Below are 14,104 nucleotides of genomic sequence, written 5' to 3'. Positions count from 1 at the left end.
CTGCTCCGTTCACTTGGGATCATTACCAGAACCTGCGATCTCTTGATGAAGGTGCTCTCAGCTCGAACACCTGGAGGGTACAACGCCATCCTTCACAGGCACGTGCGGATCTAAACAGGAGGGCCGCAACATCACGTGACACGGCGGGGGCAGGACTGCCCAGCGCCCGCAGAACGGGAAGTCCCTGGGGAGCCAATTGGCTCCCCTACAGCGTCAGCCAACCCTGCCAGGGGGCCCGGCCCACCACCGCCCACCCGCCCGGCCTCCAGGACGAACCCCTCACGGAGGCGCCGGAAACTCCCGACGCCGCTCGGAGCTCCAGCCACCGGCCCAGCCTCGCGCCGCTCCCGGGCCCACGTCGCCCACGCCCCCAGGGCGGCCCCGGCGCGGCGGCGCTGACGTCTCTACGCCCCGCCCGCCCCGGCGCTCGCTGACGTCGCCACGCCCCGTCCCCGGCTCGGCGCGGGACGCTGGGGCGGGGTCTCCGTGGCGACCGCTCGCTCCGCCCCTGCGCCCTCTTAACCTTTAGGGTGCGCGGCGCCCCGCCTCTCCCCGCCCTCCCCTGCCGGGGCCTCGGCCGGAAGCGAAGATGGCGGCGGCCGGCGCGGCCTCGGTGGACCTGGTGATCGGCTGGTGCATCTTCGGCCTCCTGCTCCTGGTAGGGGGCGCCGCGCGGCGGGAGGGGCGGCCCCGAGACCTCCGGCCCCCGGCCCGGCTCGCCCCGTGCGCCCCTCCCCCTCCGGCCGGCCCGGGGCTCCGCGCGGGGCGGGGCGCCGTGTGCGCGCCCCCTGGCCTCCTCGCTGGCGGCCCCCGCCCCGCCCCCGCCGTGGGGTCCTCAGCCTTCCCGGCCATTGTCCATCCGCCCTGCTGACGTGGCCGCCCGTCCCGGCGTTCCTTTGCGGACCCCTCGACAGGTGCAGACACCTGTGTGGGGTCGGCGTCTGCACCTACCGCCCGTCTGACGTAGGCGCCTTCCTCCCAGCCCTCGTCCTCATGTTTATCCAGTGACGAATGGGGCCCTGCATGGCCCAGAGGGCCTGGTTTTTACCTCCCTACCCCACATTAAAACCCTGGGGCGTTTTCTGCTGGGGAGTCCAGGTTGTTTCTCTTCGTACCCCGCTCCCCCATTATCACTCTCTCTCCCCTCCTTGCCCTCGTCCCATCCTCTTGTTGCTTCGTGTCCCAAAGTATTTTGCTGCTTTGCGTTACGGAAAAAACACAAACCAAGATTAATCCACAAACCCGTTAAGTTCAGTTCTGAAACTCAAGACCTGTTTGATTTTACTTATTAGATTCCACTACGGTGTCTGCAACCTGTGTAGTATATTTTGCTAGTAAACGTTGCCGCAGAAACTACAAAAAAAGGAGGGGAGGGGTGGACTTCAAGGCTGTCTTCCAGAAAATAATATTGCCTTTACACTGGAACGTTCTGTACTCCTCTTGATGGAGGAAATGGGAACCGTGAAAGTTGGCTGTCCAGTCCTGTACTTGGAGAGTTCATTGAGTTTTCCAGATCATCGTTTTCAGTTGGTTTAGAAGAAACCAAATGAGCACGTAACAGTATCAAAGTTGAGTGGGAATATCTTGGCAGTTATCAGTTAATAAACATTTAATGTACAGCAGTTGTGCTGTAAATTGTAGGAGAATGCAAACGAAACAATGTGACCTTTAAGAGGGTCTGAAGATAGGTAGGAAAGCAAAAGTTCTTGTAACAGGTATTTTAAGTCCTGAAAACCAAAGTATGATTTTATAAATGAAATACGGCTTTAAAGAATGGAAAACAATATTGGAGGAAAGTGGAATTGAGGTAGCCCTTGGGTACATGAAGAAGGGAAGGCATTGAAGTTGGTGATATTACAGCAGGAATAAAGCATAATGAGAAGGGAATTAAGGACTTTGAAACTAGATGTCAGAGTAGAAAAAATTAGTAATAAGGGCCATTGTTTAATTTTTTGCAAATCTATTTAATTCCTGGCTTATGAGAAGAGAGCTGGATTCTTGTGTCTGCTTTTTTTTTTAATTTTATTTTTTTCCCTTTTTCTCCCTGAAGCTCCCCAGTACATAGTTGTATATTTTTAGTTGTGGGTCCTTCTGGTTGTGGCATGTGGGATGCTGCCTCAGCATGGCTTGATGAGCAGTGCCATGTTTGCACCCAGGATCTGAACTGGGGAAATCCTGGGCCACTGACGTGGAGCGTGCAAACGTAACCACTCAGCCACGGGGTCAGCCCGCAACGGGTCTGCTTCTGTCTTTTGAGATGTGTTATTTTGGTTCAAGTATATGAAGAAAATCCAATTTTAGTGATATGTAGTTGCAAGCAGAGGAGTATTTTTTTAGATAATTGTGGATGTTCTTGAATACTACACAAAATAAGTAGAAGCTTCTTAAAGGTTAGCTGCAGTATGAAATCTGAAACCCTACCAATGAACTTTTTGTTGTGTTACATTAAAATCCATTGGCCCATGTTGCACTTTGAATGGGTCTTTTCCCCGTGCATGATTTTGTACATGATGCATTGGTCGTTCGGAAAATACTGGTTCACTGAAGTTTTCAGATCTTCCAAATATGGATGCATTTCATTACATAATATCGAAGTATCACATTTGTTAATATCACTACTGATCTTGTCAGAAGTGTATCTCAGAAATAAGTATTGAGAAACTGTCAAACTCACAGTTGTGGATACAAGTTTTCCAAAATTTTAATTTTCATTTAAAAGCTTGAATTTTATCATTGGCAACAAATACTGTCACTTGTTTTTTTGAAGTGATGGGTTCCGTTTGTTCATTTCGACAAAATCTGCCAAATATCCAAGTCTGAATGACCATAGTTAGTCACTTGTGCTTTCAAGTAAAAATGATGTTCCTTGAAGAGTGCTTGATTTGGTTTTCAGCTCTTCACTGTCAAGGTGCTGTTCCGGAGGCAGCCAGCACACCTGGGCGTACAGCAGAGGAACTTGAGTGCATACTTCATGTTTCCCACCATGAGTATTAAAAAGACTCAAGGGTTGAAATTTGGTAAAGCTAGTTTTTGCTGCTTTATCAAGCACAGTCTTAAGTTAAATTGTCTCCTTTTTCTTTTTGTTCTGTGAGAGTGTGGTGGTCAAGAATACAGTGACTACTGGCACAGCCTGGTGCTTAATTCGCCAGCAGTGTCACCTGCCATGGCTTATGCACCATGAGTGCAAATATCAACATAGTGAAAAATGCGGATGACATCTTAGTATTATTATGAGAATAGTTTTCAATTTGCAAATCCCCAGAAAGGGTTCTGGGGCTGCTAGGAGTTTGGGGACTTGGTACTTTGAGAACTGCTGCCAACCATCTACTAAAGAGTCAGAACCCTAAAATTGACTAGTTTTGTGATTTTGGGCAAACAGAATGGACTTCAGTTCTTCCGCCACATAAGGGATGGTTAGATTTGGTTCCTCTGAGCTTATAATCTAACTATCGATGTTTACTCTATCAAATCTAAACCCTTCTACCTAGCCCCTGGACAAGATCCTCACTAATTTGACTTACAGCACCTTTCAAATAGCATTTCCCATTACTATACAAGACAGAATCTCCATTTCTGTAAAGCAAGTTTACTTGTTACTCAAACTGAGGGCATCACCCTGGAACTTGTTAGAAATATGAAACACAGGACCCCAGCCCTGCTGAGTCAGACCTGCAGTTTAGCAAGATTCCAGGCAGTGTGTGTTCTTTTAGTTTAAATTCATGTGTTCTCGTCCTCCCTCTGCCCCAGTGCTTCTCAGCCTTGACTGCTCGTTGAAACAACCTAGGGAGTTTTTTAAACCCCTGAAGCCCAGACCAGTTAAATCAGTCTCTTGCGAGGGGTTGGGGACTGCTCTAAACCTTCCCTTTATACTTCTTAGCAAAATTGTGCATTAGTTTCTTTTATGAAATGCTCTGAGATGTTATAAGACATTTAATAATAATTACTGCTATTTGTTAAGCAGTTACTATGACCAGGCGCTGTGCTAAACTCTTTACATCTCGTTTAATCCTTATAACCTGCTGTGAAAGAAGTATTCTTATTCCTATTGTAAAGATGAGGACATTTGGTTTGTTTTATAATATAGTAACAACTGATAGATTTAGCCTATGTAAACAAAAAGCTCTTTGGGGTTTTCAGTTTTTAAACTGTAAAGGGATTCTGGGACCAAAACATTGGGGAACGTCTGGCTGAACTGTTTGCCTGGTGTTGGAAGCTCCTTCTGCTTCAGTAACACCTGTCACTTCGTTCTCTGTGAAAGTGCAGATCTTGAAATCCAACAAAAAGTTTATTCAACACTTTGTGTCAGGTGCTGCTAAGGACAGAAGGATAAGGCTCAGCTTTCAATGACTTCAGAATAATTTGAGGAATGTTTTAAATATTTGTGAATTCACTTAAAAACAAACCCCTGAAAATATTAATATAAATAACATTTTATGAAAAATAATTTCCAAAAAAATTAATAATGATTTAAGCCAAAAATTAATAATGATTTGAACCTAGGTCTTTTTTTTTAATTCCAACACCCAGGTTCCAAATTCTACATTCCCTTCTCACTTTATTTTTTCCTGCCTTTCTGATGCCAACTGAAATGTTAGTAGTATGAAGGAATTACATGCAACAACTTGGATGGACTTCAGATGCTTACGCTAAGTGGAAGAAGCCAGACTCAAAAGATGACATACTGTATGAGTACATTATGATGCTCTAGAAAAAGTTGAAGCTATAGGGACAGATAACAGATAGTGGTTGTCAAGGGCTGGAGAGCGGAGACAAGGGTTAACTACAGAGGAGCAAAGGGGATTTTTCTGTGGTGATGGAAAGTGATGGAACTGTTGTAACATTTTGTGGTAGGAAAGTTTGGAAGGGGTGACACTAGTTGGTGCTGTTAGTTCAGTTCAGGCTTGTGAACTAGGATGCCCAGTACGGAAGTAGCCGTTGAATCTGGTGAAAGAGTGAAAGGACAAAATAGTGTTTTTGTCCCAGAGCTGTTGTAGAACTTACGTAAGACATGGTTCTCAGACAATGGTTTGCCAGTGTGGCTCTGTTGGAATCCTCCGGCATTGGACTTGCTGATGCCTGGAGGAGCCTCACTCATTGAGTTGATTTGCGGGGAGGGCATGACGGTATTGAAATTAAAAAACTACCTACGTGATTCTAACACACAGCCAGGGTTGAGGTCACTGATTTAGTATTTCTTTGCTGTCCCCTGTGATTGATTAGAGCAGAGGTTCTTAAAATGTAGTCCCTGGACCAGCAGCAGCCTCACCTGGAACTTGTTACAAATGCAGGTTTTCAGGCCCTTCTCCAGCCCGCTTGAATGTGAAACTCTGGGGATGCGGCCCATTCTAAATCTGTGCTTTAGCAAGTCCTTCAGGTGATTCTGAAACTCCCTAAAGTTAGGGAATCTCGAGAGTGAAGTCTTGTCTCTGTGTTAGTCACCAGAAAGGCATTGCTTAACTCTTAAGAGTTCCTGTTGAGTGGAGATGTCAGTCTCGGTACACCTGAGTGTACTTTTCCTACTGGAAAGTTCCTTGCAGTGCACGTGTCCATTTCCAGTGTTCACTTTTCCTTGTTTACTGCCCTTTAAGATTCCAATTATAGTTTAATGTGCCAAATGTATGGTGATTGTTGGCAGTTATTCTTTAGCTGAATGGTACTCTTGAGCCATCAGAATGGGGCAGAAGTTAATTTCAATTCAAGTTGTAGTCATTGATGCTTCAGTAGTAAGCATAGGATAGAACAATTAGCTATATCTCCTTTAGGTTGGAGAGATCTATAGGAAAAAAGTATTCAACGCTAGTTAACTTTGGCATTGTATGAAACCATTAATGATGGCACTGTGTTCAATGAGGTTTTATGTAACTGAGCTCTGTTATTGATAACTTTTACTCTTTTTTACTTTTTACTTTTTTTGTGTGTCTTTGCACCTGTGAGGTTATACTGCATTCCTGAAATAGGTTTTGAAAATTAGAAATCTTGAACAAGTTTATAAGGGATACTGGACCTTCCTTACACATCTGAAAGAACCTTTACTCGACATAGTTTCCCATTGGAAACGCGCAAACATGTACTAAAATCAGTTTTAGAGAATAAAAACAGTAACAACACACTTCTTTTTGTTCTATTTCAGGCTATTTTGGCATTCTGCTGGATATATGTTCGTAAATACCAAAGTCAGAGGGAAAGTGAAGTTGTCTCCACCATAACAGCAATTTTTTCTCTGGCGATTGCTCTTATCACATCAGCACTTCTACCAGTGGATATATTTTTGGTTTCTTACATGAAGAATCAAAATGGCACATTTAAGGTAATTATTCTCATACTATATGATTTTTTCCTTTCAGATTCTTGGCTTTGTATAGCAGTTGGTATATATTGCGCTTTTTTGTTGTCTCTGGGAATAGATGAGAATGGACACGCAGCGTGGAGGCTGAGTGTGTGACAACTAACGTGAAGACTAGAGACAGGCCTTTCACTGACATAAGAACTGTTAACGCGAGAACCCTCTAAATGTGAAGAATGCCTTCTCTAATCTGAAAATATATGAAGTAATTGTAATAAGTCTTGTTTTTGTGCCTCTGATAGCTCCCTTGAAGTCTATGTGACTTGATTTGCATTAATGCAGTAAATAAATAACTTAGAGGGCTTTTGCTAGTGGCAGGTCAGGATCTTAATCTCTGTTCCATGTTGAGCACTTTGGGTCAGTATGGTATAGAGAAAAGACCACTAGGCTGCGAGTCAGAAGACCTGGGTTCTGATCTTGACTCAGAGCTATCCAGCATGTTTCGTTGGCTAAATCAGTTAACTTTTCTGGATTCAAGGGCCTCATTTTTAAAATGAGAGATGTTGGGCTGGAAGATTTCTGAGTTCTCTTTTAATTATGCAAATTACTTTTAAGTTTCTTATTAGCTTAGCTTCTATGAGGGAGAAATTGTGTCTTGCTTGCCGTTGTATCCTTAGTGTCTAACACACAGTGGGTACTCCAATATTTGAATGAAATGTTTTTTCAATTATCTCAATAATGCATACTTCCAAAGTGAATTCCTGAATTGCCCAACTGGGTTCAAATAATTTAAAAATGTTTTCATGTATTGTGATTGTTGTGAAAAGCAAAGTTATTCTCTGTGGGCTAGTGGTTCCTTCAGCGAGTATTAGTTGAGCACTTAGGATGTGCCCAGTGTTATGTGAAGACGGTAACTAACATCTGTCACTTGTCGGCCACGTGTTGGACACTGTCCTAAAGGGTTTGTGTGTACTACCTCCCTTTAATCTCCCGGACAACCCTGTGAGGTGGATGACGTTACCCATGTTTGGGCAGGAGAGGTGAAGTGACTTCCCTCAGGTCGTACCCCCGGAAGTGCTGGAGCTGGGGTTGGAGCTCTCTCTTCACCAGGGGAGGTGTCGGTTCACACTGGGCGCTGTGTGCGTATGGGGGTGGATAGATGTCTGAGATGGAAGTCATATTTTTTCTCTTGTATAATTATTGTTTGAATAGAAGGTTTTTTAGTTTTGAATTTAGAATATTTGACTTGTCTAGATTTTGTGGGAATATGTTTTCATCATGGAATTTCTAAAGTATTTTTACGAACTTTTTAAGTAGTTTCATGAAAGTAAGGACTTTCTCTTAGATTATGTAGTTGTTCTGGGACCATGCTTAAATTAGTAGTCACTTTCTGAGTAATAGTTTTTTAAATCTGAGATTGCATTATACTTATTTGAGCAAGCCTTTATGAATTCACCCACCTGAAGAAGTAAAGTATTACCTGTAAAAGCTTAGGGCACTCATTTTATTAAATGTCCCCTAAGAGAAGAAAATACATGACTTTTGTTAATGCACTTTGTATTTGTTAAATCTAAATGTGGCACCAATAATTAGGAGGGAAAAATTCTGTGTTATTGTTTTTTCCCCTGACTTTTTACAAACTTCTTTCTTTCATTGTTAGGAGATTATTTATTCAGTAATTGTATGTTCTCTTTTTCCTACTTTTCATTGACTTAGTTGTCTCTGTTTAGTTCTGTTTTTAGTCCCCTCAGAGCTTACATAATGTATCAGTTTTTGTCCTCCAATGCTTTGATACCTTTTTTCTTGATATATTGAAACATTCTTTGTTTGGGGGATTAGTGTCATAAGAGTTTTCATTTGAAGGTGGTCTATACTAATGCTCAAAAAGAGGACTGAAAAGGCTTTTTAAAAACCTTTTCCCGACAAACTGTAGAAAGTATTTTCTCCAAAAAGTTATTGCTGAAGTCTCTTGAGGTGTTTAGTGAGAGACAAGTACAAGTATTTAAGAATTAGTTCTTCAGGCTTCATGCCACAATTGTAAATTTAGCCATTTTAGAGTGAAAATACGCCACAGTGGCTTCAATCTATTCCACCTTTATTAGTGAGGAGAAATGTACAAGTTGGTGTTGTTTTCCATGAGGAATTATGTTGTATCCTAATCTTTACAATGTGCATTTCTTATCCCTAAATGAATATATATTCTCTAACTTTCTCCATTCCCACCTCAGATATTTTGAAGCCTCTAAACTGATGATGGACTTGCTTACAAGGTGTGATTACTCGGAAACTCTGGACGTCAGCGCTTGCTCCCGTTTGGCTCAGGGACGGAGGGCATCGGGCTTTTCTGTGAGCAGGCAGTCGAGTGCTTTCTCCAGTGTGTCTTAGTTACTCCTAGCTTTCTCACCCTTCTTATGGTGGGGGTATGTTGTGACAATGCCTGAGTTGTTGCCATTGATTTCTTTTTTCCCTACACATGGCACTATGAATAATTTTAGTTAGATAATTTGTTTCTAGTTTTTTGGTGAAGTAATTAACTTTTTAGATTAAAAAAAAAAGACCTTAAAGAATACTCTGTGTTCTATTACAGTGTCTTGTATAGTTGGCCAATAACTGTGGCTAGTGATATACACAGAGTGTACAGGTCAAAAAGAACTCAGAAATTGACAGTAGCATGAATAAATATTTTTTACTGTATACAACATGTAAAGTTTTTAAAAAAATTAGTAGTTAAGTTATGGCATCAAAACATTTAGTGTTTTGGTAGCTAAAATGTTCATATCTTACTCCTTCCCCCAATGATTAATCTCTTCATGGCCTCTTATTATAGTTATGTATCGCTTGCTTAATGACGGGATACATTCTGAAAAATGTGTTGTTAGGCAGTTTCGTCATTGTGTAAATATTCACAGACTGTACTTAACACAAACATAGATGTGTACAGCCTGCTACACACCTAGGCTATATGGTGCTAATTTTATGGGACCACCATTGTATATTCGGCCCATCATTGACTGAAATGTCATGTGGCACATGACTGTATTACATGTCTGGGTTGAGTCTCTACCACTGCCTCATTCTTACTCTCAAATAATGAAAACTGTATCTTAGAACTTTGTATTCTTCATTGCATCTTAAATACACTTATTCACTTAATACTTATTAAACACGTAATGTGAACCTGACACATGTGGATGCTGGAGAATAACGATGAAAACAAATGAGGCTACTCTTCTCATGGAGCTTACGTTCTGTAAGACCAGATCAACAGTAAACAGACAAAACAAGCTAACTTCATAGCTAGGCTTCCCGTGAGGAAATATAACAGATTGATGTGGGAGTCTGATTAAGTTGTGGGTAATTCAAATGGGGGATAGGAAGGCCAAATTGCTGAAGTGGATCCGATGGCTGAGGTTACTTGAATGAGACCTAAAGGAGGAGGAGCCAGCCCAGGGAGCCTTCAGGGAGGAGGCACCGTAGATATGAGCCCTCAGGCAGGGATGAGCTTGGCCTATTTGGCTGAAGTGTGCTGCTGGGAGTTGTGCTTGGTACTAGCTGAGATCAAGAGGAAGGCGGGGGCCAGGTTGTTTATGACTTTTAAGTTATGTTAAAAGAGCTGCATTTTGGAAAAGTTACCTGCAAGTGCCTATCATGTCTATTCAAGTGGAAGTGCCAAGTCAGGAGTTGGAGCCTCAGGGAGAGCGTGGGGTTGGAGAGAAGAGTTTGGAAGTCATCAGCTCTGCATGGTATCAGCTGTGGACTGACTGGTAGCTGGGGAGGGTGCCTGGCCTGAGAAGGCTTGGCAGTGGACACAGATCGTAGTGCTCCACTGTATGAAGGCCGGCTGAAGGGGAGAGGCTGCCACCTGAGAGGTGAGAAGAACAGGAGGGAGGCTTGTGGAATCAGGAGAGAAGAGAGAATAATGGCTTTTTCCAGCGATGCTGAGAGGTGTGGTGAGAGGGGTCATGAGGGGACTGCTGGCTTTGGTCACTGGTGACCAAGAACATGCAGAATCATTTCAGTGGAGCAGGGGGTGGTCGGGTTGGAGTGAGTGGACCCTGGACAGGGCGGTGAGGACGCAGTGACAGGAAATGCTGACAACTTTTCAGGACATTTTGTTCTCTAGGGGAGTAGGAGTGGGGTCAAAGGAGGTGTTGTGTGCGGGTGTCTCTTTGTTGTTTAGTGGAAGTTACTAGAGTTTGTATACTTTAGGACTCAGTAGAGGGGAGAGATTTTTTTGAGAGGGGAGAGAGGATATTGCAGATGCAGTGGCCTTGAGAAGGCAAAGGGGTTGGTGGTCTCAGTGAGAGGATCGGCTGTAAATAGGGCTGTGGACCCTTGGCAGATATACAGACGAAGGTGGGTTTTAGATTTGGTAGGACATTGAGTGAGCTCCTGTCTTTTTTTTTTTTAAAGATTTTTTTTTTTTTTCCTTTTTCTCCCCAAAGCCCCCTGGTACATAGTTGTATATTCTTAGTTGTGAGTCCTTCTAGTTGTGACATGTGGGACGCTGCCTCAGCGTGGTCTGATGAGCAGTGCCATGTCTGCGCCCAGGATTTGAACCAACGAAACACTGGGCCGCCTGCAGCGGAGTGCACAAACTTAGCCACTCGGCCATGGGGCCAGCCCCGAGCTGCTGTCTTTTGGCTTCAAATTATTTGAGAGACCACTAAGTTACTCTCTCAACTGTTGACATTTTGTGCTGGTTAATTCTTGGCTGTGGGGGGCTGTCCTGTGCACTGTAGATGTTTAGCAGATCCTTGCCCCTACCCACTAGATGCCAGTCGCGTAGTGATCACTACCCCTGTCGCCAGGGACCACACTGGCCAAATGTCCCCTAGGGGACAAAATCATCCCTGAGTGAGAACCACTGGTCTAAAGTGAGGTTATTAGGTAAAATCGAGGAGACTCGTGTAGTTTGGGGTTAGGCTAGCATTTCAAAAAGTCATCTTGAAGAATGGGAGAAGGGATTTCACATACACGACCCACTCCATCTTTGCTCTGTGGAATCTGTATCCTTTTCCTGTCTTGTGAAATGTTCTTCAATAGTCTCTAATTTAGTGTTAGTTCTTGATTGTCTCATGTTCCTTTGAGTCTTAAATGACTGTGAAGTTCCTTTTGGTCTCTACTGGGAGGCAGAAGTTTATAAAATGTATCAAGGGCATTTGTTCTCAAAATGTAGAAGGAAGGTTTCATAAACTAAGCTCTTTTGACAGTCCATCAGGTGCCTTGGAGGCAATGCAGTATATAAAAGCCAAATACACTAATAGTGCTTGAGTGATGTTGTATATTTTACGCATATTTTTAGCTTTAAAATAGTAACAGTAAAAGTAACTGCCACAAGATTTGGTTAAACAAAAGAACCTTGCAGGGTAAAAGATAGTAAATTTCAATGAATCTCTGGCTTTAAATTACCTTCATACCTTCTACTTTTATCTTTTTTCTGAGGTTGGGGTCTTGTTTAGTTTTAAAGTTTAATTTTTAAGTGATTCTCAGTGGGCACACTAATACCTGTGGGATTGTTTTGGAGCTGGTAGGGAGCTTGCACAGGGATAGATGTAATTGTCCTCTGTTTCAAAAAATCTTCGTTTCAAAAATCTTTGTAAACTTCTGTTTTGGTGCACAAACAATCGCTGAAGAAACACAACTGTTAGGAGCTGAAGCTTTGATTATGTACGTATTCATTTGGATACTGGATCATTGATGAAAACATTTCCCATCCTTGCACAGAATTCTCCCCAGTGCTTTCCCATTCCTGTGCGGGAAGCACCATTTACACTTTCTTCCTATTTTTCTGTGTATGTATGGGTGTTTCTTTGGTTACATTTTTAGACAAAGATTGCGTTTGGTAAGACTGTGGTTTGCAGCTCGTTCTGTTTCCCCTCACTCAAAGGTACTTCATGGATATCCATGTATGTGAGTTTATGTAGATTTCATTGTTAATACATTTAACATTTTTTCCTGGGCATTGAGATTGTCTCTAGTTTTTGTTGTTGTTGTTACTTTAATATTTTAAACAATGCTACACTGAATATTGTTGGGTAGAGGGCTCTTGGGTGAAAAATCACTAACATTACTTAGTGCAGGCTGGGATTTATGGAGCTAAGGCTCAGCAAGTACAAGGTTCTTACATACTTGAGATTCGGCGGAGAGGGGAGCTTTCCCCAGAGCAGGAGCATCAGCAGAGGTAGCTCCTCCTGCTCTTGTTCTCGCTTCTCATGGGGCAGGAGCCAGAGTGGCCTGCAGGGGGATAAACATGATGGACTTGAATGCCAAGTAGTGTGAGCTAACAAGCTCTTCAGGGCGTCCTAAGACGTTGTAGGTGCTGAACACCTAGAGACTTCGGGTCCCTTGGTCCCCTGAGTAATTGAGGTTGGGTGCAGCTGCTCCTACTGTGTGGGGAGGGGAGGCCCCATTTGGGCTCGCTTGTCGCCAGGCAGCTGGGTGAGAGCTCTTGAGGATGTTCATTGGACAGGATGCTTGTCTTTAAAACATCCCTCTGTGCTGATACCTGCCCTGATGGGTGTGAGTCTTTTCGGATGGGTTCCAGCAAAGCATGTCTGGGTCGTAGACTACCTGTCTTACTATTGCTGTGTAGGAGATGGCTTTTCCTCCACATTTGCCACTACTGGATATTATTAATGTTTTAAATTTGGTCACTTAGGTGAGTGAAAGGTTACTATAATAATAGATTTTCATATTTTATTAATAAAGTCTTATATGGGTAAATTCCTAATTGTTTGTCTTTTTCAAGAAATTTCTTAGCTCTTGCCTCTGTGTTTTTCAGGTGACTTTTAGACTCATCATATCAAAATACTTTACCCTCTAGTATATTGGGATTTTTGATTGGCAATATATGTAATTTTTATAGATTAATTTGGAGGGATTTGGTATTTACAATTTTTTCATGTATGAACATGTGACTTTCCATTTATTTAGGTCTTTTTTATATTCTCTAATTTAGTTTTCTTTATATAGTTAACATACATTTTTTAATTTAGCCCATTTTTGGGTTTTTTATAGTTATTATGGCTATCGGAAAACTATTATTATTTATTTTTTTAATTAAAAAAAATTTTTTTTTTGGAGGAAGATTAGCCCTGAGCTAACATCTACTGCTAATCTTCCTCTTTTTGCTGAGGAAGACTGGCCTTGAGCTAATATCTGTGCTCATCTTCCTCTACTCTATATGTGGGACACCTGCCACAGCATGGCTCTCAAGTGGTGCCATGTCCGCACCCAGGATCTGAACTGGCGAACCTCAGACCGCCGAAGTGGAAAATGTGAACTTAACCACTGTGCCACCAAGATGGCCCCTGGGAAACTATTATTTTTATTGTGCGTTGTGTGTTAGAGTTTTGCATTTGTAGTGCTAAATTTGGACTTTCTACATTTCTTTTTCTTTTAGGCATTTGTCGGTAAGATAGTCATAGACGTTCATTGCTAGAGGTGTTTAGAGGTAAAAAACGAAAAAAAGAAAAGAAAAATTATAATTATTTTAGGAGAATTAAATGTTAAGAGCCCTTTTAGTGGGATGTTGTTACTGACTTGAGCTCTTAAAGTGTTTACAGAAAAAAATTGAGCTGATGATAGTATGAGCCTTGCTTCTTAATAGCAATGATATGGTCACTTAGACTCTCCAGGTTTAATTTTCACATGCATAAAATTTAGGATATTTGACAAAAAGACTTGCTGTTATACCTCAGTTCTGATTCATTAGAGTACAGTTTTTTTTATTTGATAAGATTAATTTGAATTATATTTTCTAAGTTAAATTACTAAGTTTAAACTACTAATTTAAAGAATACTTGGGTGGGATGAATG

General features: G+C 42.3%; 1 protein-coding gene across 1 annotated transcript in view; it reads left to right on the top strand.

The window, feature by feature from the left end:
• Window positions 1-269: 269 nt before the first annotated feature.
• The window catches only part of LMBRD1 (LMBR1 domain containing 1), a 112,004-nt gene continuing 98,169 nt past the window's right edge, over window positions 270-14,104 (top strand). The window contains exons 1-2 of the mRNA XM_070584845.1: window positions 270-658; window positions 6,131-6,307. Coding sequence (XP_070440946.1) covers window positions 590-658; window positions 6,131-6,307 — 246 coding nt within the window. The 5' untranslated portion in view covers window positions 270-589. The remainder of the gene's footprint in view (window positions 659-6,130; window positions 6,308-14,104) is intronic.

Source organism: Equus przewalskii, chromosome 19, assembly GCF_037783145.1.
Source record: "Equus przewalskii isolate Varuska chromosome 19, EquPr2, whole genome shotgun sequence".
NCBI classification, from domain to species: domain Eukaryota; kingdom Metazoa; phylum Chordata; class Mammalia; order Perissodactyla; family Equidae; genus Equus; species Equus przewalskii.
The sequence above is the reverse complement of the archived record's forward strand: the minus strand, read 5'-3'. Positions and strand labels throughout refer to the sequence as shown.